The sequence below is a fragment of the Cnephaeus nilssonii genome (assembly GCF_951640355.1).
Source record: "Cnephaeus nilssonii genome assembly, chromosome: 14".
NCBI lineage: Eukaryota > Metazoa > Chordata > Mammalia > Chiroptera > Vespertilionidae > Cnephaeus > Cnephaeus nilssonii.
This window is the reverse complement of record NC_137085.1, coordinates 2,865,056-2,879,976: the sequence shown is the minus strand read 5'-3', so window position 1 is coordinate 2,879,976 and position 14,921 is coordinate 2,865,056. Positions and strand designations below refer to the sequence as shown.

Sequence of the window (14,921 nt, the reverse complement as noted above, 5' to 3'; positions counted from 1 at the left end):
GAGCTGACACTGGTTCCGGCTGCTCCACACACTGGTTGCTCCATCGTGTTTTAAAAGCGGGCATTTCTTTTACATACATACATACACATACATAAATATATGAATTGTTGATGTCAGGGAGGGAGATGGAGGGAGAGACAGAAACATCAGTGACGAGAATCATTGATCGGCTGCCTCCTGCACGCCTCCTGCTGGGACTAAGCCGAAAGCCGGGCATGTGCCCTTGACCGGAATTGAACTGGGGACCCTTCAGTCCACAGGCCAATGCTCTATCCACTGAGCCACACCAGCCAGGGCATAAAGGTGGGCATTGCAAAGGCCTCTCCCGTACAGCGATGACAGTGGTAACAGCTGCTCTTCAGTGAGCCCTCACAGAGGGCCAGGCCTGCCCCCAGGGCCTTCGCCAGCATCTCGCCCCGAATTACCACAGCGCTGGGAGGCTGGGGGCTCTCTGTCACCCCCACGCTACAGAGCAGGGCGAGGGCTCAGCAAGGATGCCCCCTGCCCAGGTCCCTCAGCTGCGAGGGGGCAGCTGGGATGGGAGCCCGGGGGGACGTGCTGGCTGCGTGTGAGCTGAGCCTTTCTTTGCAGCTGGCAGTGGCGCTGGTGGCGGGAGGGGGTGGAGCCCCGTTTCCTTCCATCTCAGCGTCTTTCTGCCGGTGTGTGGGCTGCCTCCCAGGCAGCAGGGCCCCCAAACCTGGATGCTTATTCCTTCTTGAGAAAGGAATTCGGGCCATTGCCCAAGCGAGCCCCAGGCCTCGAGTGCCGGGTGAATGGTGACGGGTGGACAAACGGCCACACGGGTGAATGGTGACGGTGGACACAGGGCCACACGGCACAGAACATCACGCCTCCGTTCGCCGTTACCATGTTGTCTTGCCAATGGATGTGTTTGTATTTTTCTTCTTCTTGGGAAAAAGAATGAAAACATCACTGCAGGGCCCTCGCTGGTTTGGCTCAGTGGTTAGAGTATCGGCTCACGGACTGAAGGGTCCCGGGTTCGACTCTGGTCAAGGGCGTGTACCTCGGTTGCAGGATCCCTGGCCCTGGTCCAGGTGTGTGTGCAGGAGGCAACCAATCCATGTGTCTCCCTCACATGGATGTTCCTCTCTGTCTCTCCCTCTCCCTCCCACTCTCTAACAATCCATGGGAAAATATCCTCGGGTGAGGATGAACCGAGAAATAAGACATAAACACGATCTTCGCAGGCCCCTTGGCGCCCTGTGCCCAGCGTGGGGCAGCCCTGCAGCAGGAGTCAGAGGCCCCGGAGGCAGGGAGAGCGCTGGCCTTGCTTAGGGCAGCTGGGCATTCACTCATTCACTTCACTCATTCACTTCACTCATTCACTTCACTCCCTCGTGAGCACAAACACGAGCAGGTCCGGCTGTGACTGGCCCCCTCCCCCAGGAAAAAGCAGGACCCTGTGACCGGATAAACGTGTCTTCCCGGGCATCAGGACGCTGCCGCTCACGCTGCCAGGGGTCAAAGGCCACTCCGGGATCTCGAAGCCCGCGGAAGCTCTTAGCCAAGGGGTTTCTAAGAAAGCGGGGTCCTTAGGACCAGAGGGAGGCTGGCGAGGCCGCCGGGGGACACGGGAGAGCTGTGGCGAGAGAACCAGCAGGGACCAGGCGTTGCTGATGGGTGGGCTGCAGGGATACGGGCGAAGGCGGGGAGGATGGCCCGCTGCCCAGGGCAGGCGGCTGGGGGTATCGGAGATGCCACCGGAAGTTCTCTCTGCAATAGTCAACATGGGGTCTGACTGCTTGTCTTTCCAACTGATCTACTAATCATATTTCTTCCATTTTTATATCCCTGACCCTTGTAAAAGGATTGCATTGAAGGCGCCTTTTAAGCTGCATTTTAATAAGTCGATAAGAAAGCTCAAAATTATTTAAAGCTTCTTAGAGAGGATTACATTTGATTTCTCGGGGGAGCTCTGGGTGGAGGAGAACAGAGACGCTGTGTCCTGCTGAGACGGCTTTACATTAAGGAGGCGCATCATTTGGGACGAGACCCCGTAAGACTCCCGCAAGAAGCCCCGTGCCAGCTGCCGTCGCGTGGACGGGGCCTGGGTCTCTGAGGGAAGGGCTGCATCCCGAGCTTTCAAGCGAATGTTAGACCCCCCTCCCCGCCCCCCGCCAACCCTGCAGTTGGCTCCCGACCCCCTGGAACCGGACTTTTCTGGTTTTCTGGAAAGGAGCCTGGGAGAGCCCACCCGAGAGCGTGCACGGAGGGGCGCCGGCCAGTCGGGTCAGAGCACGTGTTCAGATCCCGTGCTTATGCCCCAGCCACCACGGGGCTCCCTCCGAAGGCTGGTCTGCAGTGGGGGCGCCCGGGACCCCAGGCTGGTTCCAGTCTCCCTGCCCAGGGGGCGCGGGGCGGGGCGGGAGGAGGCCTCTGTGGGCTGAGCTTCCTCAGTGCGTGGCAGGCTCTAGGGCCGGGGTCAGGGAGAAACCCCGGGGAGCTGGCGGGCAAGGGGATCGTCCAGGAGCAGAGGAACGGGCGCTGGCAGCTTTCTTTGCATCGAATCACCTTTGAGCTGGAAAGCTCACGGGTCTTGTGTTGCCACCGAGTCAGGAGGGTGCTGACAGCCGCCCTCTCGGTTCTCGGGGGCGCGGGGGGGGGGGCACCCTCTTCCTGGCTTACAGAGGGCTGGCTTCTCCTGGGCCCGCACTCACCACGAAAAGGACAAGCGAATTCCCTGGCTGCTTCTCATAAGGGCACTGACCCCGCTCATGAGGGCCCCACCCCAGTCTCATCGCCTCGCGAAGGCTCCACCTCCTAACTCCATCGCACAGAGGGTCCGGATGTTTGGGAGACACAAACATCCAGCTCCTAACAGCGTGGCTCCGTGGTTGAGCGTTGACCTATGAACCAGGAGGTCAGGGTTCAATTCCCAGTCAAGGCGCATGCTCAGTAGTCGGGTTCGATCCCCAGTAGGGAGCGTGCGGGCGGCAGCTGATCGGTGTTTATCTCTCATCATTGATGTTTCTCTCTCTCTCCCTCCCCCTCTCCCTTCCTCAATAAAAACATTAAAAAACACACACAGAAAGACAGACAGCACCCAGGGGACCTCAGCTGGGCACCTGGTGTACCACACAGGTCGAGGGGCAGGGTGATCCCCCACCTGCTGTCAGCGCCGATGGCATCGGGGTGCTCTCCCCACTCCAGACTTCAGAGTGCACCTCAGAGACCTCGAGCAGGTCCCTTCCATAAGCAAGACCCACTGGCTTTTTCACGGACAGCTGTGCAGACCCGGGGTGTCCTATCTGCCAAGGTCTGAGAGGCCAGGGGCCAAAAGGTGGGGTTACTCCGAGGCGGGTGGGGCCCAGTGGCGGGTGGGGCCCGGGGGCGGTGGCCTGAGGTGACCAGGAGAGACTCCTGTGAACAGAGAGAGGGCTGGGCCCGAAGACACCGGCTCAGCCTCGCCCTTTAAACCAGAACCAGGCGTTCATTTGCATTTAGATCTCCTCGGCTCCCTCTTCATCTGAAGACAAATCCTCACAAAAGGCTGCTTAATTAGACCAAATTAGATTTCCGCGCGGCAGCTTGTCACTCATTAGGAGACGCTGCCCGTTTGCAGTTTGGTAATTACCGGCTGGTCCGCACCAGTGTGCGAGCGGGCGAGGGTGACGCGCATTCCTGATGCGGGGCAGGGGAGAGGAACACTTTCATAAAAGCTGCCGCTTTACACGCCGGCTCCAGCCCATGGCCGGGTCCGTCGCGGTAATGGGCATGCTCACTCTGAAGCCTTCAATGATTAATTGTAGGAGCAGCACGGAGCTTGGTAATTTCCCAGGCTCAAAGCTCAGTACAAACAGATCTCACGTGTAGCAATTACGCCGCCTGTTTGAAATCTGTACCTGAGTCAGGCAGCCGACCGCATCTGAGAAGCCGCCCCTCGAATCATTTACAGCTCAGCCCTTCTCCTCCTCCTCTTCCTCCTCCTCTTCCCCCTCCTCCTCTCCCTCCCTCTCTCCCTTCCCCTCCCCCCCTCCTCCTCCTCCTCCGCGCATCGCTCAGCTGCCTTGTGCTGGACTGTCCTCCGGGGCGCTGAGATCTTCTCTTTTATCGCTCACTCCCTCCTCCCAGCCATGGGCCCGGGCCGGTCCAGGGCTCAGTTGTGGACACAGACCCAGTGGGCAGTGCCCGGTGTCCAGGGAGGCCCTGGTGGACAGGCTGGATCTGGCTGAGACCTGTTAGCTCAAAAGTCCACCAGACCAGACTCAGATCGTCACACATCCAATTGCTCTCAAACACAGCCCGAGGAAGCAGGCTTTCAGCCATGTAGGGCCTGTCTGCTTTGCATACCCCTCAGACTACACTGGCACGCCGGGCCGGTGTGGCTCAGTGGTTGAGCATCGACCTACGAACCAGGAGGTCACAGTTCAACTCCCGGTCGGGGCACAGGCCTGGGTTGCGGGCTCGATCCCCAAATCCTCAAACTCGCTCCCTACACTCCTCCAGCCACGACTCGGTTATATGCATCTCTTCTGCCCCAGGGTACCAAGCAGAGGCCCTCACACCCTTCCCTATAACGCAGCAGCACAGAAGCAACCGGAAACAACCCTGCAGGCTGCAGAGAGGGCCGCCGCCCGCCGCCCACCACTGCCCACCGCCGCCGCCCGCCGCCCGGCTCCGTGCTGAAATCAACGGCATCCTTATTAGCAGGCTTCCCTGTGTGGCCGCGTCCCGGCTCCGCTACCCGGCATGCTAACAGGTCAGCTGCCATTTCGTGTTAAACTCCTCCTCGTTTATTACAATGCCGCTCTTATTGACATGGAAATAAAACTTACAATCAATGAGATGTCATGAAATATACATCAAAACCTGAGTCGCTGGAGCTGGCGTTTTCATCTGTTCTCGGAAGGAACAAGGGTTTATCAGGGGGAAAAGCGCCGAACATTTTCCTTCCCCGTTACACGCGCCGGTTTTCAATGAGCCCGTGAAGAACACGGACACGTAAACAGAGGGGCCCCGCAGCCCGGGCCCACCGCTGTCAGAACTTGAAACACGCGCGCGCCTCTGATCTCGGCTGCGCGCGGAGAAGTACACAGATCATCCTGAGCTTTTTCTCTTCCTCCTCTCTTCCCTCTCGGTTTCATTTTACTCTTCTGGACTTGCCCCTGCTGCCTCTGTGCCCACTGGCACGGACGCTGGCACTGAACTGACCAAACGCTCCCTTCTCACCGGTCAGCCCCACGCGGTAGAGGAGACCCCGCATTCTGTTTGTTTCTCGGCGGTCCAGAAACTTCCTCCTTTCCAGTGGACCCCACACCAGGGTGGGCTCAAAGGAGTTCCTCCCTCTCCCCACGCGAGCGGCCCCAGAGAGGACGGGAAAGGAAGAGCCGGCCCAGCCGCACACCCGCCTGCTGCGTGCCCCGCACCCCCGGCGCCTGGCCTCACGTCGCCTCGAAACCTTGTCTTTTCATCCTGAGTGGGGACGCGGGGATGGCTGCCGTTTCACAGCGAGGAGCTGAGACTCAGAGGTCACCCGGGGAGGAGGGTCAGACGGGGTTCACAGCCCTCCGAGAGGCCTGATCGAGTGGTTCTCTTTTTCCTTAAAGCCGTGGACCCCACGCAGGTGTGGGCATAAGAGTGTCCTAGGCTCGCCGGCCGGTCGGGATGGGACCTCCTGGCCGTCCACGGAGGTGCCTGCTCCTCTCCGAGCCCCGGAGCCTCGAGAGATTGTGGCGCCCAGAGGCAGACGGGTGTCCCCGGGGCAGACCAGGCTGAACACTAGCTCCCAGGCTCCGACTCCCAGGCCGGGGCTCCCCCCCACCCCCTCTTCCCAGCAGCCTCCCGACGTGAGACCTTGGGGCCGAGGGCCATGATGGGAGTGGGGCCATCAGGTCCGCTGGCCCTTGGGCTTCCCTCGACACAAAAGGTCAGGAGACCTCAGGTGCCGCCAACAGGACACCCGCACCAGCTCCGCCACAGGGACCATGAGAGCAACGAGATGGGAGGGGGCCCGACCTCAAATACGCAGTCCCAGCCTGGGGCTCCCCACGCCCTGTACCCCTGCACCCGCTCCCACAGTCTCCTCCTTTACTATCTCAGCCAGGAACTTAAGAGGAGGCTGCTTTCGCATTTTATCACTCAGGAACTTGGGGTGCCGAGTAACTGGGTCGAGGCCACCCAGCTAGACCTGGAGACCCAGCGTTGTCCCGAGAGCCACGCTGGTAATTCGGGGTTCGAGCCTCACCTCCTCCCTGTACTGGAGGAGCCCCCTCCTTAGGGGCTTGTGATTGGGCCGGGGTGTCTGGGCGCTCGGTCCCCGGCCGGTGGGTTTCCTCCCGAGTGGCCGGGCGGCTCACAGTCGGGGATGACCCCCGGCGGGTTTATTGTTTTTGTTTTGCTTCAGTCCAAACCTTGGTGACGGTTCCCTCCAGCCTCTCACGTTTGCCTTTTTCAAAACGCAGCGCGTCCCCCTCATCCCCCTAAACCCGCGGCTGAGTTACCGGCCCCCAGAGGCCCCGGCTCAGAGCGATGCGTCCGCGCTCCGGGCCGCCGCCTTCGCCGGGTGTAATCAAACATCAAGCTAAGTAGCAAATAAATCTCTCGATCTCATAAGCTGCACAGCGAGATCATGTAAATGCAAATGAAGGACCTGGCTTCAAGCTGTCGAGGGGGAGGGGAGGGAACGCGGGCCGGCACCGTGACCGCCTCCCGCGGCGAGGCCATACATCAGCCACAGCCCCGCAGGCGGCAGCGAGGGAGCTGCACAGGAGGACAGAGGAGCCGCCGAGGCCAGCGCCCCGAGGCCCGGTGAGGCCCAGCGGAGTGGCCGGGCGGGCGCGGAGGGGGGGGGGGCTGTCCCCACGCCGGCTCCCCTCGGCGGCTCCCCTCGGCCTGAGTGGCAGGGCTAACAACGACGCAAGAGCAGCAACCCGTCTACCGAGCGACACGCACCGGGCCGACGCCACGAATGCTCCGCGGGGCCGGCGGAGGTCTTCCAGCCCGAACCGGGACGAGACAAACGAAGTGACTTGCTAGGCGGGTGTGGCGCCGACCTAGGAACCAGGAGGTCACGGTTCAGTTCCCGGTCAGGGCACAGGCCCGGGTTGCGGCTCGATCCCCAGTGTGGGGCGTGCAGGAGGCAGCCGATCCGTGACTGTCATCACTGATGTTTCTATCTCTCTCTCCCTCTCCCTTCGCTCTGAAATCAATAAAAATATTTTTTTTTAAAAATTAAGCGACTTGCCCAAGGTCACATGGAAGGTGGCAGAGCTGGGACTCAGTCCTGTGTGACAGTAACATGCTGGCTCCCCATCCTCCCGCTCGGCCTGGGTTCGCCCACTCGGCCCCGTTATAAATTCACAGCAGTTATACCCACAGGGAGGGAGACCCTGAACTCTGACCCTTGGCGGGTATACATGGCACAGAAGCTACGGCCTAACTCTGCCTTTTGCCTTTTTAAAGTGTGAGTGAGATCCCGCCCCCCACCCCCCCTAAAGGCCGCCATCTCTAACCTCACGCCCTCACAGGAAGCTTCTGTGTTTCCTTCCAGTGTGTGTTTGGTGGATTTTCTCACGTTGCTGCCGCCGCCGTCTCTGTCAAATCTAAATCCTGCCGGGCTTTTCTCACTTGACATTGTTTTATTGGCTCGCACGTGGGTGTGGTCTCCTTACGTGTGGCTTTAGTGGCATTCCGTGTGCTCCCTGCCGGGCGCCCCGTGAAGCACTCCGCACCTCGTCTCGCAGGGTTGTTTATCGGCGGCTCTCGTTATGGAGATAAATAAATACCCTCTATGCTAATCATGACCACAATTTGCATTTATATTGTGCTTCTCACTCGAGGATCTTACGTTGCTGAGCAATAATGAACTACCCTCCGCGCCACGGCAGCGTGTGCGTACGCGTGCGGGGAGGGTTGGGGGGGCGGCGCACACAGATATTTAATAACTGCCGCGTAACTGGGGCTCCACGTGACCACCTTGAATGGGAAGCGGGGGAGAGCGGAGGCTTCTCCACTGTGGAACAGCACTCCTTTCCTTTCGACGCTGGGCTGGGGGTTAAGGAGCTGCCAGGAAGTGAGGTTCCTGCCTGGAGGCGGGTCCAGAACGCAGGCATGGAGCGCCCCCCACCCCCCAGAAAGCCCCGGCCTCGGAGCTGCCCCGGCCTGTCCGTCCAGCGGGGACCCAGCCCAGGCATCAGGAACAAAGCCGCCTGGCGTGGCCCATTCCTGCCTCTTGGGCGGCGGCACGCGGGGCCTGGTTAGCATTTATTACAGCACAGTGAGTGGAAGAGAATTAGACTCGAGTCGCAAGGCCTGGTCACCTGCTTTGAAGTTGTCCCGGGAAAACGGGCCTTGGCGAGGCTCCAGGGCCAGGGGCCCGCCTTCCGGAGCCGCGGGTGACGGCAGACGAGGCAGCCCCCGCGGTCCCCACGCTGGTCACGCTGGCCACCAGCTGCTCCGAGGGGACTTCCAGGCCGGGTCCTGGTTCCCGGCGCGGACGTCCGGGCCTGGTCCTCCCGGGCCTGGCCTTCCCGTCGGGGATCGGAGGCAGCTTCCGTGCAGAAGGAGCCCAGAGAATCCCAGGCCCCCCGGGACACGGACAGAGATGGTTTTAATTAGAGCGGAGAGCCGGGAAGCCAGGCGGAGGGATGACATCTTAATGAGGCTTAATGAAGCTGTCTGCTGATGGGGACAGCTGTCACCCAGGGCTGCATCCCAGCCAAGCCCGTGACAGAGGAAGCTCGGAGGGAGGCAGTGTGGAAGCTGCGGGGGAGGGCGGTGGTCGGACCCAAAGCCGGGACTTCCCTCCACATGCAGCTCTGGAGGCTCACACCCCATGACAAGGGCCGGCCCGTGGGCCCCACGCGAGTAGCTTCCGCATCTCACAGCCCACCGCGGAGCTGTGCCTCTCCAAAGGCCTGGAGGGTCTGCCTGAGGTGCCACAAACAGGAGAAGCGGGGGTTGAAGTGCATTGGTCTGCGACCTCCCGGAGCCTCCGTGTCCCCCTCCGTCCTGGGGGACAGCGTGCTCCCTCTGAGAGCTGTTGTGAGGGGCTGGGGTGGGGGAACACTGAGCTGTGGCGTCCGAGCGCCCAGTGGAACCCCACGATGTTTTCTGAAGCCGTAGCGATCTCCTTAACCCCCCGCCCACCCACCAAGGAGCAGACCTCGACAGGGGCTGAGCCTGCTTCACGCCAATTTCTCAGGGCATCTCTTCTGTCTACCCGGCGACACCCTGGTCTGGAAAGGTCAGAAAGGTCAGAGGAGAGGAAATCCTTCCATTCTCAGGGACTTCAGGTGGGGCCCTGCCCCCCGGCTCAGAACCACAGCCCGGAGAACCCTCTGGGAGCCGAGCTCGTTTGTCTGTCATTGTGCGCAGGCAGCCCTTGTCTGAAGGTGGGTCTCCCGTTCGGCCATTGCCCGTTGGACATGTGACCGCCGTCCCGGGTGAACGGGTGCGAAGGGCACCCACCAGGGGTCAGGAAGCCACAGGCCAGCGCCCCTCAGCCTCCTGGAGCGGCTTCAGCCACTGTCCCCGCCCCGGGGACCCAGGCCCCGGCTCCTCCCAGACAGCCATGCTGCACTTGAACCTCCCGGGGGCGCGGAGCAGCGCCGCCTTGCGCGAGGGCTTCTCTCCCTGGCACTGCGTGTGCGGACCCGGGGGTTGTGTACAGCTGTGCCCTCTCTCTCCGGGGTGCGTGTTGCTCAGCCGCGGCTCTCTGGGCATTAGGGCCAGAGCACGCACTGGGGGGGCTGTCTCGTGGGCCGTGAGGGGTTTAGCAGCCGCCCTGGCCCCGCCCCAGCTGGAGGGAGTAGTCCCTCCCAACCCCAAATGTGTCCGGACACGATTGGATGTCCTCGGGGGGAGGGGGCGCAATCACCCCAATGGGGAACCACTGCTATGGGGCACTCTATGGGATAAATACGTCACAACGGTTTCCCCGCCTGGGACGGCGTTTAGGGCTGTTTCCGGGGCGTGGCCGTCACATATCACGGTGCTGTGCGCATTCGCAGATGGGGCACTCGTTTCTGCTGGGGGCCATGAGGGTGCTATCAGGTTTAGCTTTAGTAGACGCAGCTCAACCGTTTCCCACGGTGGCCGCACCAGTTCACACGCCCACCGAGGGCGTGAGCGCGCCCGGTGCTCCACACCCTCCCCGACAGCACCGAGGCTGAGCACCTTAATCCGTGGGTCTTGGCTGCTTGGACGTCCTCTTAGTGATGTGCCTACTCAAGTCTTTTGCTCATTTTTCTACAGGATCTGCTGCCTTTTTCTTATTGATTTGTAGCAGCTCTTTACATAGGATGGACAAGAGTCTTTTGTCAGGTCCGTGGATTGCAAATATCTTGTCTCACCCTAGGGCCTAAAGTTTTTAGAGTTCGAGGCAATCTGTTCAGTCGTCCTCTTTGCAAGAAGATGAATTTCATGAGGGCAGGGGCTACGCATCTTCTTTGTTTACCTTCAAACTCTGGCACAGGGCTTGGCTCGGAGTCAGCAGAAAATAAATGTTTGTGGAGTGAAAAGACGAGTGAGCCTCCCATGGGGATGATCTTTGCAGCCTGCGGCTTCAGTGCGCGTCGGCAGCTGTTGGTTCCCGGAAACAGAGCGTGGAGCGTGAGGCGCCCGCCTCTTCCCCACCCCTCTGCCCGCCCGAGTGGCAGCCAGCTCTCGAGTCTGTCTGTGGATCCTCTGCCAGCTGGACGTCTGCCCACCTGCACCTGCCCAGAGGGGGGCCTCGCCCAGAGAAGTCACATTTTAATTAACTTCCCGGCAGTCATCAGAGAGGCCGGATCATCTTCATAAACAAATGAGAAGCCAGAGCTTCGTCTGCAGCTCAGAGGGAGTCGCGTGGAAGGAATTCAAACAAACCAGCTCGCAGAGGCCTGAGCACCGGGAACCCGGCACCGCCTGGAACGCTGGACCCCGGGGCGCTCCAGCAAGGTCAGGGCCGGGGTTGGAGGGGAAAGGAAGAGGGAGAAACCTAGCAGGTTCCGTGTGGAACAGAACCGACAGCCTCCAAGCAGGCCTTTCACTCATTCACTCATTCATTCATTCACCCTCCTATGTCCCAGCATCTCCTGAGCTGAGCCCTGGAAAGGAAGGTGAAAATAGAGACCAACAGGGGCAGGCAGATGGGAGCCTCCGTCCCTCTGCTCAGTGTTGCTGTGAACCTAAGACTTCTCTAAAAAGTAATGCCTATTTTTAAAAATTTCTTTTTTTTTTTCAAATATATTTTATTGATTTTTTACAGAGAGGAAGGGAGAGGGATAGAGAGCTAGAAACATCGATGAGAGAGAAACATCGACCAGCTGCCTCCTGCACTCCCCCTACTGGGGATATGCCCGCAACCAACGTACATGCCCTTGACCGAAATCGAACCCGGGACCCTTCAGTCTGCAGACCGACGCTCTATCCACTGAGCCAAACCGGTCTCGGCTAAAAATTTCTTTAATGAACCTTAAAATAAGTAAATAAAGACTGAGCTCACCGTCTACCGGGGAGACAGACATTAAACTGGTCGGCACACACTCTGTGACTCGCTTACACTCCCTTGTGATTGTCAACGGCTTTACTGTGATATCATTCACACCCTACAACTGACCCCCTTAAAGCTACAGCCCAAAGGCTTTCAGCCGGTTCGCAGGGTTGTGCATAGGAATTCAGGTCACTTAAGCTCTGAGCCCCAGGTGAGCAGAACAGACGGTGAGAGTTACCGGGGCCAAGGGAGGGAGCGGCCACTGTGAGTGCAAGGGGTGCAGGGAGCGGAAGGATGAGGACAGCAGAGGGGTGGCCCAGGAGCAAAGGGCATTCCGGGAGGCTGGGGGCCGGCGGAGCCTCGGGGGCGGGGGGAGGGGAGTGGGCTAGCCCCCCTAAGCTGCGGGGCGTGTGGGGGAATCTGGGAAGTGGAGCTGCGGGGACTGCCAGCTCCAGGGAGGCGTGAATTCCAGAGTGAGGAGCCACACGGGGTCCCCGATCACCTCCCTCTACGCTCAGTCCCGCTCAGGTCCCCGGAGCCGCGAGGCGGGACCTAGATGAGCTGGAAGGAGAAAGCGCGAGGACAAGGAGGGAGCCCGAGACCCTGAATACTGTCTCTGGACCCGGGGACCCGGCAGGGCCCTGGGTGGTGAGGACGCCGATGCCGCTCTGAGTGCGCAGGACAGGGCCCCTGGCCCCAGGGCGCTGCGGGGGGCAGGGGGCCGGTGGCCCAGGCCAGACACGGTGCCTTGAGGGGCTTTCCCACAAACCCCTTCGGGGCTCCAGGAAGAGTTCCCCAGAGACCCAGGAGGGAGGGTAGTTGCCCAGCCCAGCGCCCACGGGTGACAGGGGCGTGTCACGGGGAGGAAGGAAGCCACGGGGAGGAAAGATGCCCGTCCTCAATGGGGGCTCCTGGGGAGTCTCTGCAGGACCCCAAGTGCAGCCGCTCACCACAGGGACTGCGCCCCGAAGGCTGCCCCCGGGGCGGGGTAAGCGGGCATCGGTGACTCCGGCGGGCACCTGTGTTAGAGCCGTTGGTCCGAGACCCGGCCTCACCGCCGCTCTCTGTGCTCCCCCAGGCCGAGCTCGGGAAACCTCGGGAGAGGAACTGCAGCCTCCCTGGCATCGACTTCAATTACGGGCTCTACATCCGCGGGCTGGACGGAGGGGTCCCCGAAGGTGAGAGCACATCGGGGGGCTGGGCGGAGGGGTCCCCGAAGGTGAGAGCGTGTCGGGGGCTGGACAGAGGGGTCCCTGAAGGTGAGAGCATGTTGGGAGCCGGAGCTCTCGCCCTAGGACACCGTGGGAAATGAGTTGGGCCGGGCCGGCAGCCTCGGTCTGGTGAATACCCACCGTCTGGGCGTGGCGGGGGTGAAGGACCAAGCAGGGATCTAGGAAGGAACTCAGCCAGGGTTTAACCACCATGCAGGGCGCTCACCGCCCGCTGGGATCTCGGGAAACTCCCCCCCCCCCCACCCCGCAGCCTCCCGGGAGCAAGCAGAGGGCCGGCAGCAGCTCCGGTGAATGGAAAGGTGCAGGACCCGATGGCTGTGCTGCCCAGCTGACCTTGGCCGTGACCTCTGTCCCCGCCCTCAGCCATCGGACACTGGAACGTGTTTAAGCAGCAGCCCACCTGCCACCAGGAGCTGACGCGGGACTACATCGCCATGAACCGCGGGGCGGTGAAGGCCGGCCTGGTCACCGCCCGGGAGACGCTCCTGTACCAGAAGCTCAACGACATCCGCATCACGAACCAGGACAACCGGCGCTTCAAGAGGGAGCCCCCCTCCGTCCCCCCAAACATGACGTTCGGGATCCCGTCCCGGTAAGGCTGGCCCGCGGCGGGCGCCACCCTTCACCGTGGGGGGCGGGGCTTGGCAGTGACTCAATTAGGGCCTTCGGTGGGCGTATGACTCTGGGCTCCAGGGAGGGGCAAGCGACCCAGGTCTGGCAATCAGCGCACTTCCCAAGCCTCGGTCACGGTGACGGCTCAGAGGCCCACCGGGGCCCGGCCCGGCCCTGACATGCATGAGGTTCTATGGAAGTAGAAGCGGGTTGCATGTCATCAGTCTCACTCAAACGGCCTCGATAGCTTTTAAAGGGAAAGTCATTGGCTCACGCGGTGGAGGTAGAGCTTCGGGCGTGGCCGGATCTAGGTGCCGGGCGACCTCGGTATCTGTTGTGTCTCTCCGTGCCTGACGGTGCTCCCACTTCGGGCTCCGTCCTCTGACAAGCGTCTTCCTCCGGGGGCACGAGAGCCAGGATCAGTCCCATCCCATTCCCTCAGCGGCGCCAGTGGGAAGGATGTGGGAATCACAGAAGCCTTGAGATTCAGATTCTTTGGTCCAACTTCCGACCATGTCTATCCCGAAGCCGCCCCTGTTAGGTCTGTGAAATACACTGACTGGCCGGTCCTGGGTCACATGTCGGCCTCTGAGCCAGTTGGCGAGGCCAGCAGGTTCTGACGCTCTGATTGGCCAGGCCTGACCCCTTGCCCCTCCTTGGAGGGGGCTTGGTTGGAATCAGTCCCCCCAACCCACAGGGGCTCAGGGTGGGAAGGCTGTAGAGGTAGGGGCTCTGTCCCCAGAAGGGGGAGAACAGAGCACAGGAGCGGGTGACATCAGCAGGCGCCCCCGCAGCTGGCCGCCTGCCCCACACCCCCACGGACAAGCCCACCGTCAGCACAAAGCCCCTGGAACCTGCGCTCGGCACCAATAACGGGGCGCGCTCAGCCGGGCACCTGTGGCTGAGAAGCCCGTGCTTGCCCACAGTCAAGGGCGCTGACAATCTGCTTTGTTTGTTTGTTGGTTGGTTTGTTTTTTCAAACCATTTTCTCACTGTGGTAAAACAGGCATAGGATGCACCGTTCTTAAGTGCACGATTCCGTGGCGTTCAAGTACAGCCACCCTGTTGCGCCACCACCACCGCCATCCGTCCACGGAACTCCTCGTCATGCAAAACTGAAACCCTGTCCCCACTACACTCCCCCCTCCCCCGTCGCCCACAGCCCCCCTCTGCTGCCTGCCCCTGTGAGGTGACACTGAGCTGCCGTCCGCCTGGAACCGCGCCCGTGGGTCCTGCTGTGTCTGCCCTTTCACTTCCCACCGCGTCCTCAGGCGCCTCCCTGTGGTAGCCGGGGTCAGACGCCCTTCCTTTTAAAGCCGGTGACCTCCATTGTGAGCATGGACCCCGGCAGTGCGTCCGCTCCCCCTGCGGGACAGGGCCGCGCCCGCCTGCCTGTGAGCAGCGCCCAGTGCACGTGGCGAGCGGACCCTGCTCCGCCCCCGCTGGCAGCCTCCGGGCACATCCCCAGCAGCGGCGTCCCGGCTCCCGGGGGAGTTCTGTTTCGTGTTGGGGAGCCTCCACGCTGGTTTCCGCAGAGCGTGCCACCGCGCCCCCGGATGCTCTTCCCTCGGCCTCCTCGCGCCACCCTAAGCGCTAAGGCCCGCTTGTCCCCACAGCCCCGCAGCCCCGGCTCCTCGGCCGCC

General features: G+C 61.4%; 1 protein-coding gene across 1 annotated transcript in view; it reads left to right on the top strand.

Moving 5' to 3' along the window:
• Positions 1 to 14,921, top strand: part of CFAP77 (cilia and flagella associated protein 77) — a gene marked incomplete at both ends in the record, with an annotated part of 93,252 nt that overhangs the window by 38,368 nt on the left and 39,963 nt on the right. The window contains 2 exons of the mRNA XM_079791236.1: positions 12,513 to 12,612; positions 13,030 to 13,258. Of these exons, the coding sequence (XP_079647362.1) occupies positions 12,513 to 12,612; positions 13,030 to 13,258 (329 nt within the window). The remainder of the gene's footprint in view (positions 1 to 12,512; positions 12,613 to 13,029; positions 13,259 to 14,921) is intronic.